General features: G+C 40.4%; 1 protein-coding gene across 1 annotated transcript in view; it reads left to right on the forward strand.

The window, feature by feature from the left end:
* Positions 1-25285, forward strand: part of pcp4b (Purkinje cell protein 4b) — a 47026-nt gene extending 21741 nt beyond the window's left edge. The window contains exons 2-3 of the mRNA XM_050072252.1: positions 9564-9615; positions 24564-25285. Coding sequence (XP_049928209.1) covers positions 9564-9615; positions 24564-24694 — 183 coding nt within the window. The 3' untranslated portion in view covers positions 24695-25285. The remainder of the gene's footprint in view (positions 1-9563; positions 9616-24563) is intronic.
* Positions 25286-26897: the final 1612 nt, after the last annotated feature.

Genomic DNA, 26897 nt, shown 5'->3' on the forward strand with positions numbered 1-26897 from the left:
TGCGCATTTGTTTGCCAGTGTTAGCGTGTGTGTTTTCATATGCGGGTTTATCTGCAGAGCGAGGATAGCCCCCTTTTCCCCCTCAGTAATCTCACTCATCGAGCTGCTGTTATTGCAGTTTACATTTGGCTCGGCCCCAGAGCGGCTCAGCTGTAATGGTTCCTCCTCCCTCCACTGCCCTCGGCAGTGTGTTATAGTTTCTCATCACCTCTGCACCGAGCTGAGCTCTCTCGTCATAAACAGAATGACCTCAAGTCATGTCTTGTATTCAGGCCAAGTTGTGACCTGTGAAGCCCCGCAGAGCGTGTTCTGAGTGTAACATCGTGATCGTCCTGGCCGAGCAGCGCCCACATCAACAGTGTTTCTATCTCAGAGGAGAGATTCAAAGCTTTGTATTGGTGTGGACATGGTAAAACCAATAATTCTGAACTATTCTGAAATGAAGATCATGAAAACATTTCAAGAATTATCTAGGGGTGTTCAGTATAAGAACATAACACCACAGAAATTAAGGTTTTACACTTGGGGGAGGTGGAACAGTTGGCAAATCGATAGAAGGTTAATGTGACTAAGTGCAATGGAGATTGATTCAGTGAAAAGAATGATGACAGTCAGGATGTACCTTCATTGCAAATGCCATTGCAACCTCTCTTTGCAGTCTTTGGATGACTATAACACACTCATGCACACAGGGCTGTTACCACAACTCTTCCCAGAACACATAGCTGTAATATTACTTGCTCAAAACTCTATTTCCATTGTTGAGTGTGCTCTCCGTTTTTATACATCCACTGCTTTCCTTCATTTGAAGTTAGACTGGTGCTCTTTTAATTACGCCATCTCATTGTGCCTTTTTCATCTGCACTGGCAACTGCCTGACTTGAGACTCTGCACCACTTCCTGCTTGTCTCGTTCATTCAGCTCCCAATATTCCTATAACATTAGTGGATGGAAAAGCACATACATTTGTATTTTCTTTTGCCAATTTTCTGAAAATTCAGTGAAATTTGTGCTACCTTGTCCTCATTAACAGTGACATAGAAACTTGAGCGTTTCAAAGACAGACTGTCTTTAATGTTAATGCACATTTGATGTGGTTTTCGTATGTTTTTTTTAATGTTTGTGCAAACCAAAATGCTGCTAATTTTATTTGTGGTTTTCAGATCTTGTTGAAAATTATTTCAGTGTGTGCATCACTACTTTTGGACATTTCTAACACATGTAACAATACCACAATAATACTGATAACCGTGATAATTTTGGTCAGTATAATCATGATATGAAATTTCCATGCCATTGCATCTCCACATACAGAGCTGGAATGAATAGTCAATTAACAGAAAAATAACTAGCAACTATTTTGATAATCCATTAATCATCTCAGGAATTTTTTTAATCAAACGTGACTGTTTGAAATTGTGAGAATGCTGCTTTTCTCTGTCGCATGTAAAACTGAACTGAATATCTTTAGGTTTCAGAGCTTTAGTTGGACAAAACAAGCAATTTCATGACATCATTTTGGGCTTTAGGAAACTGGAATTGGCAATCTCACTATTTTTCTGACATTTTAAAGACTGAACTATTTATTGACCGAGAAAATAAGCAGATTCATTGTTAAAGAATTGTTAGTTACAACCCTATTTGTTAGTGGATTGATGTCATGAAGTAGAATCACTGACAAGAGCTGAAACTATAAGTTGATTAATCGATGAGTTGATCTGAAGAAAATAAATCACCACCTATTTTGAGAATTGATTGTTTCAAGCAAAAATGTCAAACATTTGCCTGTCCGGGGCGCTGGTGGCTTAGTGGTAGAGCAGGCGCCCCATGTACAAGGCTGTTGCTGCAGCGGCCCGGGTTCGACTCCAGCCTGTGGCCCTTTGCTGCATGTCACTCCCTCTCTCTCTCCCCTTCACGCTTACCTGTCCTATCCATTAAAGGCTAAAAATATCTTTAAAAAAAACAAAAAAAAAACAAAAAACATTTGCCTGTCCCAGTTTTTGAAATGGGAGATTTTGCTGCTTTCATTTGTCATTTATGATAGTAAATGAAGAATCTTTGGGTTTTGGACTCTTGGTTGGACAAACACAACAAACCGAAGATGTCAGTAGCTATGTTTCCATCCAAAAGTGATTCGAATCATTGGGAAATGCGCATTACAAGAAATACGAATCCTGTGTGTTTCCATTAAATGTACGGACTTTGGTGAAAACTATGAACTTGTGCGAGTTTTCTGCAGAACCGGAAACAAAACAAGTCTTGCATTCTTCTTCTTCTTCTACGTTTTCTGGCGGTTGGATATCACCACGGAGAGAGGTGCGCTACGTCAGACTTAATTCGAACATAACTGTTTCCATCCCCCGTTTTGCAAATCAACATTTTTTCAAATCAACCAAAACCCGGTTAAAGCGAGCATGTTTTAGTTTGTGCGAATCAGGGGATTTTAATTCAAATTTTGGCGTTTCCATCATAATTTTCCGATGCGATACTTCTAGATGCGCATCTAAACAGGCTGATGGAAATACAGCTGGGTAATTGTGATCAGCATTTTTCACATGTTCTTGACATTTTATAGACTAAGCAAGTAGTCGATTAATTGTGAAAATAATCAGCAGATTCGTCGACAATGAAAATCATGAGATGCAGCCCTGTTGCTGACTAATATCTGTTTGAAACATAATGGCACTGAAGGCTAAAAAAGAAGAGGAAATAAACAACATCATCAGCAAATTGTCCCTCCACCTCTATGCACACTGAGGTATAAACTGTGAAGAAATGATTAGTTAATTTATTTTTTTAGGATTAAGAGATTTTCACCAAACACCTGAATTAAGACCTGATGTATAACAGTCAAACTAAAATGAGAGGAAGGTGATTCAGGTTTGAATGTATCGTTTGTTACAGACATACAGTGTCTCAAATGGATTACAAGAATCAGAACATGAAGAACATTTGTCCATAAGTTATGAACCAAGCTGGTTTCTCGTGCCTTTGAATCTCCTTATAGGCCTATGGGACTGTTTAAATGATGCAAAAGCCTATACAGCCCTTGCAGCTGGCCTGTGTGTAATACAATATTAATCTTATTGCAACAGTGCTGCAATATTACATCAACATTATATCTCTAAAAGCAAACACAAGTAACTCAACTAGATGAGCTTGAGGGCAGTTTTGTTTGCAGAGAGCATCGATGCAGTAAAACGTTGGGTTTCCTCTCTCACACCCAGCTGGTGCTGTAGTAGTTTTTGGGCGCCACATTAGCGTGTTGTGAAGGAGCGGCTGCAGCAGCTCCAACGCAGGCACCAGTTCATTTCATGGCCATTACGAGAGGCTGATGGAGAGACTCAGCTCCTCTCTTTGAACTGGGATTAGTAACAGGGAAGAACAAAACTGTGCTCTTATCTGGCTCTGATATTTGTTTGGAGCTGCAGGGGGGCCGGAAGAGAGCTCAGCTGTGAGACGGTAATGTGAAACACCACAAAGCAATTCGATAAGTCGTTTCACTTCGGGTTTTTTTCCTGACAGACAAATGGAAACAGAGGGCAGGAATCATTCTGATTAGCTTCACAGGTAAACATAAACTGTAGTGTTGTAAGCCCGTATCGCACACTTCAAGTTTTCTTTCTTTTTTTTTAAACAAAAATTCAGAATTTCATCAAAGACCAGCCTCAAATTAGACATTTCTTCCCAAAAGGGATGGATATGTTGTGCTCTGAGCTCGCACCCCTCACCACCCATCCCTCCCCCCAGCATCAAAGCACAGCACACGCTGTTTGAAATTCATTGAAAGCATTGGATTAATAATGCAGAAAGAGAAGCTCAGAAAAGAGGACACATTGCACGATGCCTTCTCGACTCCTCAGCTATTAAAGCATGGAAACCCTTCTGACATGACCAAATGGGAAACCTTTGAACGAGCGAGGGAATAGCTGTGAAAAGGTTGCGGTGAAAGTAGCTGGAGCTAAATCTCCCAGGAGGCAGCCAGATACACGCTACCTAAATGAAACCATTTCCGTGCTCTGTTTTGTTACTGTGCCGACTCCCCCGTGCCTTCCCTCCGAATGTGTTCAAGATGGAATAAAAGAATCAGTCTATATGAAATGCTTGATTGAAATACAGTTATAATAAATCTTATTAATACAGCAATTTTCTTACACAGGTTTTGCAAAAACAAAACAATGCTTTAAAAAGACAACTTAAATATGAACAGTATAGGAAGTATTAGGGTGCTTTCAGACCTAGAGTTCACTTGCTCTGGGGTGACTAATTTTGTTACGAAGCTGCATAATTGCCTAGAGTTGGTTCGTGTTTTCATGGCAGCATTTAAGTGGACCAGATAAAATGCCTTGTGTGAGAAAGCTGCTCTTGATTGGTCAGAATTTCCATGTGGGAAAAATCCAGGAAGTAAACAAAACGTTGAAGAAGAGTACACTTGCAAGATAAATGTGACACTTTCTAATGTCACAATGGAGGGACAACTACGCAGGTTGATTTTAGCGCTGCTCATCGTGGACTATATTGCTGTCATTGTTCATTTTAGTCAAACCATACAGTTTGAAAACGAGGCGCGGCTCCAACTAGAAAACAATGTTTTGATGCATTGGATGTGCTGAATGTGCATATTAAGGCAGTACAGGAGGAGGTGCACATTAATAATCCTCCAGGACTGTAACATGCTCATGTTTAACCCAAACAATGTGTCATGTGACTGCAGTTGGTTCAGATTGAGGTCGAAACACGTTCTCACCACAAATGAACCGCACCGTTTGTTTGTAATCAGACCAAAACCACCTCTTCAAGAAGGTCTCGGTCAGGTTGTTTTGGTGTACACCTAAGTGTGATTACTGTGTTCACACCTGCCCAAACGAACTGCTCTTAGAGGGCAAACTAACTTGAGTTTGATTGAACCGAATCAAACAGGGCAGGAGTGAAAGCACCCTTAAAGTGTGTATTTCACGTCCAATTATTTGCGCGAATACGGCCACTGGAGTATTTTGCAATTAGCAAATATTTACCCTTAACAGCTGTGCTAAGATTTTTGCTTATAACTAAGCAGTAACTATGGTAGCAAAGGGCTAACTTGGTTTGAAGTAACATACTACCAATAGCTGTCATGAAGTGTTGTAAACATGGTGAACACAGAGGCTCTTTGCTCTGAAGCCGGCAGCACTCTATTATTTTTCACACTGTCACAGCAACATGCTACCGCTTCACTCCTTCCGTTCTTTATTTTACGCAATAGAAAAACAAATTAAACTACTCACAGCATTTTGCTAAGCAGCAAGTCAGCAAATCAGCTTACACAAGTCCCAAATACATATTATCAGAACTTACAATGTAGCCCTGTGGCTTCTCTAACTAATCCACGAGCCCTCTCCTTGTTTGCTCTGTCTCTGTATAGTACTGAAGTTGAGTCGTAGAGCTCCAGGTGACCACAGACACATCCTCCATTTCTGGTTCTCGGTAAAATCAGGAGAATCTCTATTAGAGCCCAACACTGATAGGCTGTCCCAATGGCGTCACATGAATTTCTCGCCAAAGTTGAAAAACTGCAACTCCCGTAGACAGCATGAATTTTTTGTCTTTGCGTCATTCACATCGTCATGTCTGCGCTTTGACTTTGTGTTGAAGGCATTTGAAGGTATGATAATTCGTCTCTGGTCATTACCAGGCTCCAGGACTTATTTGACTGCAGAGACCAGAAGCCTAACTACTGCAGTCCTAACTCTCCCTCCCTATTTTCTTTTTTTCCTGCAGACAAGAGCAGGCAGTCAGAGAGTTGATTCTGGTCATTTATCTTCCAAATGCCAATGTTGGTAGAAGTACGTGTTAACTGCAGAGGGAGGTATTGATCCAGCTCTTCTCTCTTCATCCTCTGTTACTTCTTCACTACAGGAAAAAAAAAATCCCATCATCACAGCCCCCACCCAGGCTGTGCATATGAACACACAAGCTGACAACTTGTCTCCCAGCTGGCAATAGACTGTGCAAGTTAATGATAAGAAGAGCGACACTGTAAATGGTGCCATGATTTCATATGACGGTTTTTTGCCCTGCACAAACATGCCCAGGTTCAAATTGACACACATTAATTTATTGGACTCTCAAGACAGACAGAAATCAAACATGACAAAACACATTATTAACGACATCATTTTTAACTCACTATCTGGTCTTAACAGTTTCTGGGAGTTTCCATCAGGGAGTGTTTCCTCCACAGTGTCCGATTTTAAATTTATGTACATACTGAATGTTTTTGTGAAGTTTGTGACAGTGACAGAGTGTTGGACTTTGGAGTTTTTGCACTCCTCTCAACTGAATCCCACCTGCTCTTTAGTGGTGGCTGTGAAGATAAATGGGCCACCAAGGCGGCCCAAACACTGCACCAGGGACATCAATTATAACAGGCAGAGCTAATGCTGAATTAATTAGCAATGGGCTGATATGGAGGGGCAGCAAACAAGAGGATCATTTGATGTCAGATTTTTAGTTGCATTAGCACTGAGGTGGATGGTCCGCGACGTATACGTATTTACCTCTCAGTAGTTATTTTACTTGTTCCATCCATCTAATCATCTGACTTTCTGCAAGTGAGCAATAGTTAAGTTCACAAAATATCAAACTATTCCATCAAGAATCGCTATGAGGTGTAGTTTAAAGATTATTTTTCTGACTACAGCATGAAGTTTCTATTCAAAATCTGCATTCAAAACCATTCAAAAATTTTGTTGCAGGCACTAAACCTCTCACCACAGCCCATTCCTCCTCCTTCCCTTTCCTCAGTCTTTCCTTGCTCTCTCTTTGCCACACTTGCTCTGGCTCCTTTATCATTTCCTGTGATACCCCCTCTCACTCTTGTCCTGATGCAAGTTAAAAGCAGGATTATAATACGCTTCTAAGAATAGCTTCCCCTAATCTGCTCTTTGTGATGGAGTGTCACCCCTCTCTAACACGATATCTGCTTTTCCCTTTTCACGCCTCTAATGCTGTCGGCACCTGCCCGAACCCTGCAGACCTCAGCGTAGAAGTACTGAGGAAGGATTTATGTAGCCTTTTTCTACTTCAACTTTTGAATTAATCCCCTAACATAAAAAAAAACAAAAACATATATAGATGACCAATTATTTTTATTTCCACCATCATTTTGACATTTATATCAGCAGTCAGGCAGCGGACATCTCGTTATGAAGCGAAACTCTTTCAGCTCTCTTGTGTTAACTCTGTTTTTAAGTGTACATTGACAAACTCACACATCACGTCAGAGGAAATGGGGGAGACCTACATTAACACAGCCACTCTGTGTGTTATTTCTCTGGAGATCACTGCCTATTTGCAGTTTAACATGAGGAAAGAGTGTGTTTGGAATACAGGAGTAATATTGCAGTGGGAATGAATGGCTGCAGGATAATGAAAGCTGACATTTAGATAAATGTTACTGCATTAGTATGTAAGAGTATAATGATTATGTTATATTGGCTAAGTGTGGCCGTGTACCGTTATGCAGCATCGCATCTGAAAGTAATTTGTCGAGTGAGAGAGAGTGTACAGTACCTGGTGAGACTTTGTGCTTCAGGCTGTGTAGAGATGTTTGGTTCTACAGTAGGTGGTTTTCTCATTTGCATCCATCAATCTGCCCGTTTCTTACACTTGTGAGTCTTGTGGTGTGGACTGACTTTAAATGAGAGTGTGAATGTGATTATGACCATATGGCCAAGAACAAACACCGTATAATCAGTATGAATTCTCACAGTTGGGTAGTTTGAGATGTGTTTTTCTCTCTCCTTCTTTATAATGACTATAGACTGGTATATGGAGAGTTTCATTCAACAGTCTATAGTCCTGTCAGCTACCAAGGAAACTATAAAAGAAGGAATGGCCATGACGACAGTGACAGCGTTCGAGGAGCTAGACTTTAGCGTCAATTACATTGGAGTCAATGGGGCAGGCACTGCAAATCACACTTTAACCCAGAGGTTTCCAACTGGTAGGGTCATGGGCCCATCCTGAATGGACCACAAGTGACTTGCAAATATGTCAAGTTTTTAAAATACACACTTTATTTTGACGTCTAGTGAAGTCTAGTCTAGAGTGAATGACTAACGGACAGCTACTTGACAGAGACAGCAAACTAGCTTGACGACATGGCCAAATGCAAGTATGATGCTGAATGTATTAAACTGTGTGGACCTTTAACTAATGACTAAGGAGAAATCTGGACCCCGTGGCTGGACCAGTTGGGAACCACTGCTTTAACCAATGATATCCATGTTGTTTCAACTTTGACTGAAAAATCCTTCCACCAGATTAAAAAACACACAGCACGTGATGTTGACTGACATTTTATATCTAAATATCCACGTTACTTTCATTGTGATTGGTCCCCAAACGGATCATAGCTCTGTCCAGCAGAGGCTGAAACACAGGCGCTGGACAGAGCTATGATCTGTTTGGGGACCAATAACAAGGACTGTTCTTTCTTTTGTATTTTCCTTATCTGCTACCGAGGTAACTGTAAAAGAAGGAAAGGTCATTACGTCAGCGACAGCATTCAAATTTTACATTAGTGCCAGACTTTGGTACCACTTTTATTGAAGTTATTGGGGCAGGCATGGCAAGTAAAGAGACAGACATTACGTTGTTGTTTACGTTTTATGTTGTTTGGAATGGTCTAAATGCTGAATCTAATTATTAGATCAATGTGTAATATATATTTTAAGCAGTATATATCAATGCCACTGCATTATTTTGTAAAATTAGATTTAATTTAGAGGCACTTTACACTCAATAAAGTACACTCTCGTATGTATTATTAGGGCTGGCACAATATCAGATTCTGATTGCACAGTTATCATGTATCAGTAGTCAATATTTTAATTATCACGGTTGTCGTCAATTCTGGTATATTGCAATATACCCACCTGACACAAATTAATCTCAATTTGTGTAATGGAAAAACACATAATGATGCATTTGACATCTAACAGAACTCTCTGCTTTTGGATCTTTTAAGCTTTCTTTGCTTGAAATAAGCACAATAAAACATAAATATGGGAACAGTGGCAACGAGGTCATTTTCTCTGTTTCATATTAACATGTTTCTGACCTCTGTGGTGTCACAGTGCCAAACTGTAGAAAACAGCAACACCTCTGGCATCGTTTCACTCGTGGTCATACCGTATATTGTCCTCAGGCCTTTATACTGTCACAGGGCCCTCCGCCTGCCGGGTCTCCTCTGCCTGGCTCATGTGGTCAGAACAAGGGGAACCCACTGGCTAAAATACTCCCGAGTGGAAGCTTTAGAGAGCGTGCTAGCAGATTAGGTGGCAGCTTAGCCCCCAGTAGATGTCAGAACAATCATGAGGACGGGGCTTAATTAGTAAAGGGCACGGAGCAGTGGCTTGTATTCAACTCATTTGGATATGATGACAAGATTGTGGGGAATTCTCTATCGTTTTGCTGAAGTCCGGTGGATTTCATGGAAAACTGCAGTTTGACAGAAATGTACTGTGAAAAGAAACGTCCATCTGATTAGTTTTTTCTTTCTTGTTGTTTTTGCATCGCAGAGACAAGGATCCGGAGCAGCTGCTGGCAACAACAAGACATCTGGAGCACAAGGTAAGGAAAAAAAGGCATTTATTTTCAAGACATCCATCCGCAGCATTAAGTTTAAGATAAACTCTAACAGCCCCAAAATTAAGCTTTTAAAAATGTGGGCTTTTGCACCATTTTTCAAAATAAAACCACCAACTGGATTTACAGTATGTTCGGGGAGACAGAAAGCGAGTCAGAGGATGATTGAAGTGACGACAGGATGAGGGGGAGGGAGGGTAAGTGGGCCACAGTTTACAGTACACGTGGGCCCATGTATCTAAGATCTTTAAAAGGCACGTCACATCATTGACAGTAACGGGGTCTGAAGGACAGCTGCCATCAGAGTCTACACACACACAACCTCACCTCAGGGCTTTGCGTCAGATCTCATCATGATCTGACATGAGTTTAGGGTGCCATGTCATCGTTTATATGACATGGAGAAGCTTTTATAACGAGCATTTGAATTAGTTAATTTGTCATTTCTTATCAATTTCCTTCATCTCGGTCATGTTATGTGATGCCCTCGAGTCAGGACTGCACTTATTCTGAATTTATACATGATTGTTCATCAGTAATGACTCACTTTCCAGAACAGGAAACTGAACTGAATCAGCGGATCAGCTTTGCTAATAGTTTGGCGTTTCACAGAGGTTTTATACCACACCACTCTACAGTTTCCCTATAAATCTCTTGACAAAGCTGAGGATCGCTCTCAGCTTTAACGTCCTGACTCAGCTGGGTAAAATAATACAGACACCGGGAGACAAAACTGAGATGACCATCAGCTCCTGTAAATCCAACTCTCTGATGATTGCCTCCCTGAGCAGAGATAGACTGCCTGCATCATTTCTGTCCTGGGGGAAATAAAGATCAGCTCCACGCACCAAGTGCATTACAAATCATGTTTATTGTTGAGCTTTCGGTCATTAAACCTATCATAGCGAAGCAAATAAAAGCTTCAACGAGAAAACTAATATCTTCCCTGCTTTCACCTCGTCTAAATCATGGCAGTGATTTGGTGCGTTGCCCTGACTCAGCACCACTTCAGTTTGAGATGGCTGCAAGAAGAATGAGGCTTGTGGTCTATCTGCCTTCCTGACTTACTGTATTCCCCCTTTTAGCCTATAGATCAACAGGAGATCAATGTTGGCACTGCACCTTCAGAAACTTCACAGACTCTCAGTCTGAAGAGGTCAAAAAAGGCACAGCTGACCCTCCCATGGCCGTGTTGGTTTTACATGCAAGTGACAGGCAGGCCGCTGTGACATCAGAAATATGACTATAAAAATGTGATAAAGAAGGGAATAAGCATTAAAGGAGTACTTCAGCTACAAAATGATTACTTGCAAATCAGTTAGTTGTGCCGTGTTGCCTTGAATTCCTGAAGGAAACTTTATTTTCTCACATGCCTCCATGGCAAACAGATTGGGGATCATGCTTAACAAGAGCAAAACTTTAAAAGAACATCCATTTACAAACTCTCACACAACTTGAACAGTATAATCCAAGTCTCATTTGGTAAGTACTGACTGTACGAGTAGGTTAAATGAGACTTTGATTATACGGTACGAGTACAGATGTTTTGATTAAGGGTGCTTTCAGACCTACAGTTGTCTTGCTTTGGTCCAAATCCAGGACTAATTTTGTTATTAAGTTGTATAATTGTCTAGAGTCAGTTCGTGTTCTCACGGCAGCATTTACAAGCGGACCAGATAAAATGCTTTGCACGAGAAAGCTGCTCATGATTGGTCAGAATTTCCATGTGGGAAAAATCCAGGAAGTAAACAAAATGTTGAAGAAGAGTACACATGGCATGGTCAAGGCATGAGAGCAAAACAAAGTTTACTTCACAAATTCAAGGTAACTAACTAACTGACTTACAGACTGTCATTTTGTGGATGAAATATTCCTTTAAGAATAACCTCAAATAATCTTGGTTGATTTTTCTATTTCTTAAAACAGTCCATCTCAAAGGGTGAGGAATAATCCTCTATCTTTATAAATAGCCAGTAACCACCTGAAATGCATGTTAGATAAATGCCACGTTATTCATGATTGAAGGAAGATTTAAACCCGGCTTAGACCCTGTTTGAAAAAAAGAAAATAAATCACCCTGTTAAAAAGTGTCACCTTTCAGCAGTATTATTCACCAACACCAATTAATGGGATCCAGATTACTTGGAGCAGTTGGCTGAGTTGAAGCACTGTGCTGCAGGAGTCTAATTTTTCACTGCCTGTAGGATTCAGGTCCACCTTTCTGTTCACTTAATAAAAAGAGTGAGGGGAAGTACACAGCCTACAGTACACACACACACACACACACACACACACACACACACACACACACACACACACACACAAAGCACTCCTTTGTTGTCTGACCTTGACAATTAATTTGATGCCTGGAAAAACTGCTTTCCCAGCGTGTCTGAAGCGTGCCTCTCAATGTGGAGAGAGATTGGGAGAGAGAGAGCTCTTAGAGTGGGCGAGGAGGGAGTAACGCTGCTATTGACTCTCGCCCACTCTGCATACCCCCAGCACACAGTCTGTAGAGACAACCTCTCACAGGCTCAAGGACAGCCACACAGAGATGTATTCATATTCACTCAAACTCTTTGGTAAAGTACAAGTACATGCAACCGTGATGCACCTGAGTGATGCTGCACAGGCTGTTTACCTGACAACAGCACTAACAGGGCAGCTGGACAATGGCAGTGTTTATTGTAAAGATAACGGCACAAGATTGAATGTTTATCAAGTGGAAACAATTGAATCAAACTTTTTACGCTCTGCTGCATCTTGCTGTTTATTTCCAGACACAAAATACAAACCGCACTGGGGACATTCAAAGTCAGGGGACATTCAGCGTTCATGTTGATGATGTTTATTTTGTAATTAAGAAAACTTGGATCATTAAGATCCTTTACTTTAGAAGCAATACTGAAGTGTAAAAATAAACAAGTGTGTTGTTTCAAAGAGGAAAAGTACAGAAGAATTAACAGCAACAAAATAAAGGTGCTTAAAATGCAGAACAGCCTCTGTTACTGTGTTTTATTGTGTTTAATTATTGGATCACTACTACCGATGCATTGATGTATTGAGGTACTTTAATGTCAGAGCTGGTTGAGGTGGACTTAATAAAATATTACTTTAGTGTAAATTCTTTATTAGTTAGTGCAGAGACAACCAGACCTTTATTTGAAACTGGTATATATAAGGGACAGACCTCTATTTCTGATTTCCTGTGTTTTCTAATCATATTTTATCATATTTTGAATAGAAGCCTCCCTGTTTTTTTATCTGCTTGTTATAATTTGTTACTAAGGCAATCTCAAAACTTCCTGTGTTTATCTGTATAATGTACATTTCCAATGACAACACCGATTCCATCAACAACAACAACAACAACAACAACAGGCATGTCGGAGTTTCTCTTCACCAACACTACCATTCTGAATTATTTACTCAATTCTTGCGCATTAATTTTGCCGTTTTTCATCAGTGGTCACATTTCCATGTAATTGTCAAGTGAAATTTAAGTGAACTTTTTAATGCCGCAAAAAAGAAATGCGATTAAAGACCCTTTCCATCAACTGGTTTGGGGCAGATAAACATAAGAAGCTGGTGGTATAGACTACACTACACATGGCTATATTCTGCCAGTAAACAGGGTCGAAGAAGTAGAGGTTGTGAATTGGAGACAAAGCAAGTTGCCTTACCTATCTGCGGGAGAAAAAAAAGTGCGTATTTTCATTGCTCCTTCATGTCAGCTATTACTGGCCCGGTTTCAAGCTGCCTGGAGACAAAGACAAATCATGTCGTTATGGGAATATCCAGGAAGACGAGATAGCTGATCAGTTAAATGTTTGCTACATCAGAACTTAGTTGCTAAAGGTGTTTTCATATCAGATTTCGTGCATCAACTCGTTTGCAACAAAATGCAATAAAACCACCCCACTGAGGAGGTTTTATTGCATTTTTCCATTTCCATACAGCTTTTCTAACATGATACTTTAAAATGTGCATAAGAACACATGTATGAAAAACACAGCTAGTTAAGCTCAATGCAGGAAGGAATATAATGTTTAACATTAAAAGTTTTCCAGCAGCTCAAAGGGTATAAACCCTTTCATTCCTTGGAGAAATTTAATTTGGAAAATCTGAAGGATGTGTGGAGCTTTATCGACAGTAACTTAACAGCTCTCAAGGAAAAAAAAAAAAAAAGAAATACTCGATGCAACAGTGAATCTAGCTGAATAAGTGAGTGGGTGGTGGCTGTATTTGAGTTATAAACAGAAACTCGTGGCAGCAGATTGGTGATTATGGAATGACTCTATGTTGTTTTGATCGAGTTAGTGCTGGGGCAATGAACATAAAGTTAAATATAACATGAGTTATCAGAGTGCTGGTAATTCCATCTCTCTGCACACCAACAACACAGTCTCACTCCGAAGTTGTTGAAATCCGGCGCTTCGTCAGTGACTTGCGGCATCAGACACCAACAAAAAAAAAGCCATCCTTTCATGCCTGGCTGGTAGCATCAGGGGGAAACGCGGCAGGACAAAACAAAATTTAAGGCAGTGACAGTCCAAGTAGGGTAGGTGGGACTTTCACCTACTTTCACTTGGTAGGTCGGTGTTTGCTACCCGTAAGATTGTAAAACCAAACTCTGTTCTATTTTTCCTAAACCCAACCATGTGCTTTTGTTGCCCAAACATAACCATGTGCGTTTTTTGTTGAAGGAAACAACGTCAATTTGCGGTCTTGTACCGACATAGTGCATTTATTTTGAAAGAGACAGATGCAAACGGTACATTTCCTGTGAAAATGGAAGTATATTTTGAAAAACTACAATGCATGTAACAGACAGAACTTGACATGCAGCCCAGAACATCAACGGGAACTGCCCATTGGTCCGACATCCCATTGTTCCGACCATATTAAACCCATTGTTCCGAAAGTCCCGTTGTTCCGAAATCATCATGATGCCCTGTGGTTAAGGTCTGGTTAGGTTTAGGTACAAAAACCACTTGGTTAGGGTTAGGAAAAGATCATGGTGTGGGTTAAAATGAAAAAGAAAGTGACAAACACATAAGCCGTGAGCCTGCTTCGCCTCAAGCTTTTCCCAGCTGACCCAGAGCCGGTCACGGAGCCGCCGGGAGCCGTTCAGCACCGCGGAGAGCTCCCCACACAACCCCGACCCCAGAGTTAATAACAGGAGGTTATGGTGTTTCACTCTCTTCTCTCTATGGCACTTGTATCTCGACCAGTAGCCTACTTTTGTTGCGTTTGCTGATCCTCTGTGGTACACAAATACAGTATAGCCTAGTATAATCACATAACGGAACAACGGGACATCGGACTAATGGGATGTCGGACCAATGACATGGACCCAACGTTAACAACCAGCGCACCCAGGGTACCTTGCACGTCAGATCTAGATGTGGAAAGTCCACGATCAAACGTTGATATGTGACGAGGTTGGAGTGAGAATGTGTTGCACACAAATACAGTCATATACCGTATACCTGGGTGAAATAATAGGAAGATATGAAAAAATATATAGTACCCAGGTCTAACTGAATAAAGTTATTTAAAAAGAATAAATAAATAAATACAAAAATAGAGTTAATGTCCTTTGTCACATTCCACCACTGATTGCAACATGCTCAAAGGCTCAGTCCCTGCCCCTTAAAAGTCGTCTTATATGACATTGGTCCACATGGTTGGAGTCCAGATGTTGTGTATTTGGGCCATACACTCCATATGTTAACTGACCTTTTGAATCTGACCACAACACAGACTGTCCCGGTCATGTCAACAGCCAGGGCAGCATCAGCTTACTACAGCTTTACATCAGACTGTATAAACAAACCACACTGACAGGAACGTTAAGGCATAGCACTCAGTAATCCTTTGGTATGATGTTATCATATGTGAAATAACCATCTGCCTGCTCATAGATTAAAAATGCTCCATTTCCTTATGTTAATGTTAAGCCTGAACAGTATTGTCAAAGAACAATGTGGAAACTGCTACGCCAACAGCACCTCCCCCCTCGATTCAAACAGGCACAGGCGTAATTTCAAATTGGCTCACCTTAGAGATCAAAGTCATCCTTTTATAATTAGCTGGCGACAAGCTCTCAAAAGTGAAGATGACCCATTTTCGACACACTTTTTTAATTAGCTTTACTGTACTCAATTATAGCCATAATGAATTTGTCTTATTCTGTCAGATATTGTTAGTAAATCACACCATATTGCTGTTTCAGAAGCATTCAGTGCTAGAAAGAGCTGAAACCACACATTTCCTCTGTAGGTCTTTGAACAACCCACGTTTTTTTTTTTTTTTTTAGAATGCATGATCACATCCAAGTAGGTTACACAGACACTCCCTCGGCAGAGCAAAATAAAAGTCGACACACACAATGGAAAAACCGAGCACACAGTAGCAATCAATAAAGAACCAGTCCTTCATGAGCATTTGTGTATTGATCGCCGTGGTCCCTCTCACGCTTTGCTACCCCTCTGGTGTGTGAAGGCCTGAGGGGTCGCTGATACTTTCCTTTCAACTTTCACACACTGACTTTCAGCCACAGACGGACACAGTGTGCACATACACACACATTCCTAGGCACATAAATACATACACTTTTACACCACACACACACACACACACACACACACACACACACACACACCGGACCGGACTTTCAGCTTTGAATGATGTCTTTTTACATGTTTACATTCTTCTTACATGTTTTGACCACTCCAGTTACAGCAGTGCCTCAATCAATATGGCTTCAGTAGCTTTTTTAGAAGTTACATGAATGACAAGATGGAAGGCAATTATAATGAAATTTAAAACAGTGATGAGAAACATAATTAGTTTGGAAACCTGTGAGTCCAAACAACAGATTACAATATCCACCAATTCCCCCCAAAAATCAGGCAATCAGAACTTGGGTTTCTCAAAACCTCCCTGGGATAGAGTAATTTAAAATGCAAATGCAGTGCGTGTGTCTGTGTCACATNCGGGATCATGGGGAGTACCACCATACATATATATATATATATAGTATATATATACACACACACACACACACACACACACACACACATATATATATATATATATATATATATATATGTTAGGGATGCATAATTTTGTATTTTTTTTGCTGATATGCCATATGCTGATATATAACATCTTATTTAGCCGATAACCCATACCACCATCGATATATCCACTTTTTTCCCCTCCTCCACCAATTTTAGTGATCATGAAGTCCCTTCTGTAGTGGAATTACTATCATATTATGCCTGCATGCTCGTATTGTGATGGCCCACAAGCAGATGGAGACATGAAATAGAATGTTTTTCAATGTATGTAGTATTCATTTATTGTGCAAAATAAAAAAAGCATGTTGTCGGATTCATTTTAAAGCCAATATCGGCATGACACAGGTGACGTCCCGATATTATCGTGCATCCCCAATACATATATATATGTATATGTTGTTTGGAAGGCAGTTCAGGCTACAACTAATTTAATTATCATAACTGTATACAATATTAACAGTTAAAAAAAAAAATCATTTTTTTGAAGACTTAATAATAGTTGATTAAATGTCAACAGTGACAGATACCCGCCACAAGAGACCAAAGTAATGCCTTGAAAGTGCTTCTAGGATAAACAGTAAAAACACACAAGCAAAACTAAAAACAGAACTTAATTTAGCTCTAAATTTACCTGTAGAGCTGCAACTAACACTTTTTTCATTGTTGATTAGTCTGTTGATTATTTGCTCGATTCAGTCTAGCTCTATAAAATGTGAAGAAAAATGGTGAAAAGATGACGTCCTCAAATGTCTGGTTTTGTCGACAGCCCAAAGATAGTCAGTGTACTGTCAATGAGTTAAAAAAGAAGAGGAAAACATTCACATTCAAGAAACTGGAAACAGAAAATTCTGACTTATTTTTCTTACAAAACTACCCAAATTGTTTAATCGATTATCAAAATTTTGAGTTTGAAAACTCAACTGGAGTCAGTGATGACTGATGAGTTTTAGAATAAGGTTACAGTGCTAACGTTAGATAGTAGCGTTAACGTAACTAGTAAGTGGAAACACACAAGGAAGATTACGTTAATGTTTCAGAGGCTACGTTACAGTAGGCTCATGTCAGCCATTAGCAACTGGATGCTGTGTTGTCATATAATGTTATATGTTATATTAGAAGCAAACTAGGTGGGAGAGAGATGTCATGCAAGCGGTTACGTCAGTCGGAGGCCTCCACGTGGGGAAGACAGACAGGATGCTCGGCCAATTATTGCACTCGGTCTGAATGCAATGTTTGGTCAGAGTTTTTTTAGAACCATATGAGAAAGGTATAATTATGAGTTTTTATCTAAACAAAGAAAAGCGTAAAATTTCCAGAAAGGTAAGTGTCGCTTTAATAGATGCCAACTAGTTACTTTATCGATTAATTATTGCAGCCCTTTTAGCTTTGTAACCGACAAACTGACAACAGTAAATGTTTTACTTTTTAGTTGATAAATAACTGATGTGATTCCTCGATAATGAAGATAGTCATCTACAATTTTTAAGCTTAAACTAAATATTTTTTCCACCTATAATTACATTTCATACTGCTAAAACAGTAGCTTTCCAAAAATCCAGTGCATAGAATGGATAATACATATTACCTTAATTCACTTTTTTCTGACTAGCAGCTTAGGAAAAAGTGCAAAGTTCAAATATGCAGCCAGGAACATTTAAGTGACAAGTGCAGCATCTTAAGCCCGAACAGATGTCCACACACTGCATACAACACTCTAATACCAAGTCTAACTTTACTTTCTACAATCTGTCCCTCTTGTCTCAAGGTCTAAAAGTCCGTCTTTAATGCCTCCCGTCCTCCGCTTCCACAAATCCCTCTCATGGCTCAACTGGTTTTAAGCAGTGAAATCAATAAGACGTCCCAGCCTTCACTGGGCTTCGGAGCAGCTTTTAAAAGACATTTTGAAAGACAGCCAACCAGGAGTGGTCTTATCATGTCACTCATGATCCCATTCCATCTAAACTATAGATAAAGTTGGCAACATGCAGGAAAGTCATGTCTGGAGAAAGTAAATCCATTGAGCCTCAAACCTAGAAGCATGTAAGCCTCTATTCCAGTCGTTGCCACACACCAACACCATAAATAAAAACATTTTTCTCCCCCTTGCTGAAAGCGCAGTCAAGATGATCCAAACTGGCACTCTGACAGCAGATATAACACTCCCATTAGGTGAAGACAGGGACACTGAAAGTGCTGCCAGAGGTAATAGGTTTGATAATCCGTTGTGTGTGTATGTGTGTTGAGGAGGAGATGAATCCTCAAACGGAGACGAATGATCCGTCATTGTCACATTCAGCCACTGCCTCCTGTCTTATAAAAATTTATGAAAATCTGCCCTCAGGACTCGAAGCCTTCATCAAGATGATGATGGTTCTCTTTAGATAAATGATTCCTCTTAAATATTAAACTGGACTTGATTAGTTTGCGCTGTTACAAAAACGTGTATAGCACATGCATGACTGAGAGCTTCATTGAATTGGCTGACACTCATATTGATACACAACGTAGAGAAAATGTTGCTCTGAAGTGATCGCTCTCAAAGGCTGTTTATATGAGTATCAAAAACTAGATGGATGCCAACTAGGGTTGTCCATCGTCAACGGTTGTCAGTCATCGACTACTAAGACTGGAATTGACCTATGGCTAAGCCACGCCCCCCCTCCACTCACTCGGACAAACTATCAACATTCAGTGACCGGCGCTATGGCAGGTGTCAGTACGTGGCATTTCGCAGGAGGCAATTGATGATTTTTGGGGACATAACGATCAGATGTCATTGAGAAGTAACCAAAAGGGCCTAAACTACGCATTGGAGGGATATATTCATCATTTTATTGTTGAGAAGGTCGATGAAAAGCTTAAATTACAAGCCAAAATTTACAGGTCACAGTGTACGCTTGTGAACCGCATCTGGTTGCCGTCACCATCAAAGACAACAAGTTAAAGTGCCACTGAAGTTAAGGTTTTTGGCTCAGAATATGAGAAAAGGATAACGGCCTTTTTACCATCTTTACCAAGAGTGTCTCTCCGTTAGTTTGGTGCTACAGTATTTACACTGAATCATTCAGCATAACGTTTGCCAACCTTTGTTATCTCTGCCATTACAGATAAGTTAATGAAGCTAAGCTCCAGAAGTTAACGTTAGCTTAACTAGAGCCCTTTGGACAACAGCTAACAATGATGTACGATCACCAAAGTACAAAACTAGAACAAAATAGGCTAATGAACTCCCAGCATAGGCTAATGAACTCCCAGCAAACAAGGTGACATGATGAACAACGCAGCTAAGAGCTAACGTTAGCTAGAGATGTTAAAGATAACTTTATATTTCTTTCCAGCAAAGTGACAATATGTTGCCTCAAACACAATGTTGACTTACCTTAGAACAGATATAGACATCTTTGTTAATCTTATTCATGTTGAGTTGATGTTGTGGTCTAACGTTACCGCACAACTTTATCCAAAGGAGACACTTTTCTCTGTTGAGATGTGGTTTAAAGTGTAAAAAATACACCTCGTCGCCCAGCCTCTCAGGATACCTTGTGTCGGAGTTGCATGTACCCCATGCACACCGTTTGACCATTTTCAAACTTCAAATCTCCGAAAAAGCTCATAAAACTGAACAAAAGTGACTTTCTGTAATGCATTTCAATGAACGTCCAGGCAGAGAATGTCCGAGTGTATGGGAATGGCTATACGCACTGTGATTGGCTCATCGCGTTTGAGGGCGGGACTTAGCCATAGGTCAATTGTGATTTAAAAGCCCATGTCCCCCATCCCGGTACCATTTTGGTCATCTGGTTTTGCCTGATGAAAGTCTAATCACGAAACGTTGCAGCATTAAAGTCATTATTTTTGCAATTTAGACAGTGTGCAGGAGTTTCTTCTACAAGTTGTGTTCTGCTCCTCCCTCTCCTACGCACCTGTTTGGAAATAGATGTGCAACTTTTTCCTTTGTTCTGACCATTTTTGTCCAGACAGCCCTGACAACTGTGCCACTGTAATGCATAAAGAGTTAAAGAGTAAAAAGTTGTAACATAACTATCCCCCCATAAACATGATGTCATCGTCGTTTGGGATGTTTGTTTCACAGCGTCATATGCCATTCAGGTAGACATTTCCTATCCCTGATACCAATATAACACATATTTTCACTGACTCATGATTGCATATTAAAAAAACATTACTATGTGCTGTATTGTCGGACTGAACGAAGAAAATTACATCACCAAACTAAAAGATATTTTGAAAATAAGCCATGTAAAGTTATTTTTCTTTAAAAAAAAAAAAAAAAAAAGCATTTTTCATTAGTGCTGATGAAACCTAATTTTCCCCTCCAGATGAAAATACAAAGCACACAGAGGTGAACGTTCAGGCAGAGCACTGAAGTCGCGCTTGCATTAGCTGATTGCCGTTTATGTTTCACAATCACTGGCTCCTTCATAGCCGTGTGGTTATCAGCTGACTAGTAATGCAAGTGCACAGAGTGATCATATCAACTGCTAATGCCAATGATGACACAGCTCCCTCCACCACCCCAAACTCCACTTATATTCTGCATTTCTGGTATAAAACCTTTATTACGGGGGAATTCGTGCTCCCAGCAGTATCCTTGTTGCTACTTGGATTCTGACTTCCCTAAAAGAGCTGAACCTTTTTTTTTTTATTCTCAAACCAAACGAGTTTTTAGGAGTCGGCCATTATTAGTAATCAAGGAGTTAACGTACATCCAGTAAATACTATTTCTCTCTTGTGATTATTTTTTGCTCCTGTGGCAGATGGTTACCAGCAGAAGCACTGGGTGTTCCTGCAACGTTAGCATAGAGGGTTGTGATGTTTATTACAACTTCAGTAATATCTGCTGCCTGATGTTTGACACTCAGCTCGGCTCGCTCATGGGAGCAGCTCCAGTCTGTGTTTGTCTTTGCCTGTCAGAGCTACAGTAGCCATCAGTAATGCTGATAGGCTATTACTCATGATGTGTAACCAATCAGGACTACAGATGCTTTGATGATCTAATAGGCACTTTCACTGAAGCATATATGTATAACCATTTGCCATAAGTCACAAGTGTCTCTGACTAGAACAAAAAAACACTTGACTTCTTCAATTACTTTTTTGAGCCACACATTCTCTGTTGTCACAATTATAATATTCCTTCCAACACTTAAAGGCAGCGCTGGATCACATCCTGCGTGCGCCTCGACTCCGATGATCCAGACATCTTTAAAAAAAAATGTCACCGGCTTGTCTTACAAAGATTATGAACATGTCTGGTGTTGACACGGAGGAGGGCACAGCTCGATAGCTAATGCTGCTGGGGCGAAAGCAGCAGGCATTAGAGCGTTGGAAAATTCAATATCAATTAATGCAGGATTCGGCTTGAAACAGCAGTTAGTGTTTCCTCCTTGAGCAGCAAGAGAGAGGTACTCAAGCTCAGCCCAGAGGGAACCCGAGGATTAGCTGCACAGTCAATACACGAGTCGCCTCTCTGCTTTTCTGCCTTCAGTTCTCCTCTATCACCCATCTCTCCTCTTCTTCCTCACTGTCTGACATGTGTGTTTATCTACACTATAGGCTCTGCTGATCAAACTCAAGCAGGTCAGTGCCTTGCAGGAGTGTTGTAAGGCAGAGAAGAGGAACAGCCCCCATGCTGAGCTTTGGAGAGAAACAATTAGTTCCTCTGAAATATTAAAAGGTTAAAACAGCTAACTGATGATTACGTTTCATCTCAACGTGAGAATCATTAATGTCAGTCAGTGCCGACTGGTAAATGGCCAAACAGGGACTGATAAAACGAAGCTTACATTAGCGACACTTTATATAAACAAAGTAAGTCAGTCATAATCATCCTGTATATTGCAGAACAAGGATCATGATTTCACAGAGCCTGAGAAAGACATATTTCCTGATTGTTATTCTTGGTAAAATAAGCTGTCGCAGACAAACGTCGGAGTCACAGTGAAACCTGCTTCGGTAAATGTTAGCCTGTCGTGGCCTTTCCAGGTCCTGAATATCCCCGCTTCATTATAGCCTCCAGCTCAGCTGCTCTCCCTTCAGCAGCACGTTCATGCACATGCACATCACACATTTTAGTCAATAGAAGACAAATAACTGCTGTTTTTATCGTATGTGTAAATGATTACATGGTGCTGTGCATTTTAAAATACTTGCCGTACATTGTACATTTCCTGTTTAAAACCAGGTCCAGTCACAACATAATCACAGCGTGTCCAGGTTGAGTCAAACATACATTTCCGTGGATTAATTCAGGAATAAATTGTCTTTCTAATCCGTTCAATAGTCTTCTTTACGTCTACGTTCTTTACGTCTTCATTCACCAGGAGATAAAAATACTCTCCTAATGCCTGCTGAAACCAGTTTTTACTGGGATTACAGTTGTGCCCTCTTGGTCAGTGTTGGCTGAGCTCCAGAGGGGATTAAGAACTGGAGATCAATTCATGCTTTGGCCTTTGACCACTGAAACAACTGCTCGGGCTCCCTCATAGGAACTCTGCTCCACTGTTATAATGAGGGATGGGGTTTAGGAACACCAGTGGAAATTCACTGTGCAACACTACATTATATTACACTCACAAATGAACAGCTGGCATTTCACTGTGTCAGTATTAATGTCGAGATAGACTTTCTGAGAGTATCAGCTAATGAGTCCTTGTAAGTTTTTTAATCAGTGTCATTTAAGACTGGTAGAAATGGTACAAACCTTATATAGAAGAACATTGTAGTAGTTGAAATCATATCCCTGTTTTCCAAGCTCACTGTTCTTGCACAGCATGTATAGTCCACAGCGATGACGGTGCCAGATTTAAATCTTGAAATTCATGGTTACTTTCAATTGATTTCAGAGAGAGGTAACCAAAAAGCTTTTCATTTCCAACCAGCAATTATCCCTTTTGTCTCTTGAAATGACAGCTGTAACTGGCAGATTGTATTAGCTGGGTAGCTAATTGAGTTAACCTTAGCTCCACAAATTAGTTGAAAACGCCATTTTCGGTGGACTCAATGTTCTAAGCTGACTCATTTTAAAACAAAAACCCTGTAAGAGGGGCCTTGACTATGCAATCGATGACTACGTACATGATGTAAAAGACAGAGGCTAAAGCTGCATGTTTCAGGCAAAAAGTCACCCTTCTCACCAGCTGATGATCCATGTGAAAGACATGAAAATAAATATGTATATTTTTTATTGCAGTGTAGAGCTAGTTAGCCCTTTACATGTGATAACAAAAATTTGGGTTCAGACTGCGATTTGGTTCCAAAATAACCCTGTTTGGCTACATACTTGGTTATATTTTTAAACGTGACAAGGGGGTTTTTGCAAACATAAACCTGATATAGTACCATCCAGGACCTGCTACCATGCATTGGAGGAATATTACACAGTGGATGTGTCAGTTAAGATCGACAGCTTTTTATAACATTACCGGAAACCACAAAAACGAATGTAATTAGAAAATGACGTGCTCCTTAGCCTTACGAGTAATGGTAGAAAGCCAGTTAGCTGGACATGCTAACAAGTGCGGCATACATTAGAGAACACAAACACACAGTTTAATCCATTCCCTTCACTTTTGCTGTTCTGTTTTTGACAGATGACACCCTCCAAAGTTTTTATTGACTATTTATTTATTATGACTCTTATTAGAACCCAAAATCTACACGACTGTAGCATTTAGAGAAATCCAAAGATTGAGAGACCTGCCTTGTTACAGTTGCTAAGCTATGATGCACAGTGCTGTCCAAGGGCGGGGACATGGCCATGTGATTCAGACCGCTCTTTGTTCTCTGCTGTTAATAAAACCAGTAATTTCCTTTCTCTTCCAGATGCATCCAAGACGGACCTCCCAGAGGACTTTGACATCGACATGGAAAACCCGGAGACCGAGAAGGCGGCTGTCGCCATCCAGTCCCAGTTCAGGAAGTTCCAGAAGAAGAAGCGCGATGAGAAGTCCTAGTGAGCACCACGCTGCTCTGCCACTGTGTGTAGAGACGGCAGGTGGAAGCGACGGCACAGTGACGATGGTGTGATATTTGCATGTAAACAAATTCATACCTGTTGGAACTCCAGGGGTTATGATGGGGTTGGGGGGGAGCGAATGCAATAGCCTGTTTATCATATGACATGTCTGTGAATTTTCATTATCCTATTATTATAATTACTATAATTTATTATTTGACTGCTGTATCAAGAATTAAGCAACAGGAGGAGTTAGAAAGAAAATCTGGTTTCTGTCCTGTTCCATGTATCATGAAGTCTAGCTGGTGTTTGTGTTAGAATATGTTTTTGTACTTATCCCAGCCTCAGTAGTTAAACCTGCAACATCCCTTTCTGTACAGCTTCGGACTACGTTTCCCAAAAAACACCTGAGTATGTGTGAGTAGATGGAGCAAAAGCTGATGTTAGAGTGATGGTTGTTTTTAGGAAACTTAGCCTTGAGCTTTCAATCTTGAACAGAATATTTCACCCAGAGGCAGTTTTCTTACCCGCATGGTACTATCAAGGTGTGTATCAATGTACATTGAATAAATAAAGAGTCTGTGTGGAACTTGTGTACGTCTATGTAAATACAACAACAAGACAAACACCTCAATCTACATATCAAAAGTGGCTGCTGCAGAATGGCTAATACATTGCATTATTATACACTCTGCAGGGATAGCAGTGGGACTTATATTTTGATGACAAGCTATAAATAGAAACCTCTTCAGAATGAGCTCGGCTGAATCTATTCCCTTCCCAGCTTGATGACCTTCCCCATGTAGAGCCAGGCTAACTGATTGACTGATTCCCACTGAGCTGTTCTCAGCTGTGGGCACTTTAAAACCACCCAAAACAGCATACACCTCCATAAACACTGTATATTTTAGTCCAGAATAATAGGTTGATATTACATGGTGGAGTACAGAATAATTTGACAAGGCTATTTCTGTCTTTCTTTAGTTCTTGATAGAAGTTTGAGTTTAAAAAACTAATTTGAGAAAGCACTGGCATTTGATTCTTGTCTCAGTTGCCCAGCTTCTGCTCCATACTTTGTTTGACTTTCCTTCTGCTCTCTATAAATAACTGGACGGCCAAGACTTTGGCTGTGAGGCAGCTGTCACAAACAAGCCTTCCTCCTTTCAAAGTTTATCACAGAACCGCAGACAGTTTCCATCATTATACAGTATACTGCTCAGGCACATTATGTGGTCTCCCTCATTAGCTGCATGAGGAAAAATGGGAAAGCACACAAACACTGGCAAAAAATACCGCATGTGATACAGCCAGAAGATGAAGTCCTATATTTCAAAGGAATAGCGTATCATAACATAGATAGACATAATTTTACAGTTTTCTGGCATAAAATCGATCTTTATTTTATGGACTATTTTGAACAGCAGGGTTCATTTGCTGGCGGTGTGGCTTTATGGACGGCAGTGTTTGTCTGTTGGTCCACCACTTTGGTCCCAGTTGAAATGTCTCAGAAACAGTTCAATGGATTCAATGAAATTATGTGCAGAGTGTCATGGTGCCCAGAGGATGAATCTCTCTGCCTCTGGTGATCCTACGGCGAGGCATTATGGAGAAAAAAAAACAAAAAAACACTGACGATATCATGAACCTAAGATGATACCCAGTCGCATATCACCGTATCGATATAACACCGATATTGATTGCCCAAATTGATCCCCTAGCTTTTCCTCTGCTGTAGCATTACCAGCAGGTCAAAGTTCTCAACATTTACTGGATGACTTGGCAGAAAATATTGTACAGACATTCATGAATCCCAGACGATGAATCCTAATGACAATGGCGATGTCTGACCTTTCCTCTTAAGCCTCCATGAGGTTGACATTTGTGGTTTTGAGTGAAATGTCTTGGCAGTTACGGGACAGATTGCCATGAAATTTAGTTCAGACATTTATTTTCCCCACAGGGTGAAGTGAAATAACTTTTGTCATCCCTTAACTTTTCATCTTAGATCCATTGTCATGTCAAAGAGGAGAGGAGAGGAGAAGGCTCTGTCTTATCTCTTTAGAAACTAAGGTTATTTTGTGCGGTAGATGCTTCATATCCAGGGAAATTTACACACCTGTGAGTAAAGCATATAAACAAGAAACTTTGCGCTTACTTGATGATGTCAGCACAACAATTATAACAACAAGTAACGGGTAATG

This window comes from Epinephelus moara, chromosome 2, assembly GCF_006386435.1.
Source record: "Epinephelus moara isolate mb chromosome 2, YSFRI_EMoa_1.0, whole genome shotgun sequence".
In the NCBI taxonomy this organism is placed as follows: domain Eukaryota; kingdom Metazoa; phylum Chordata; class Actinopteri; order Perciformes; family Serranidae; genus Epinephelus; species Epinephelus moara.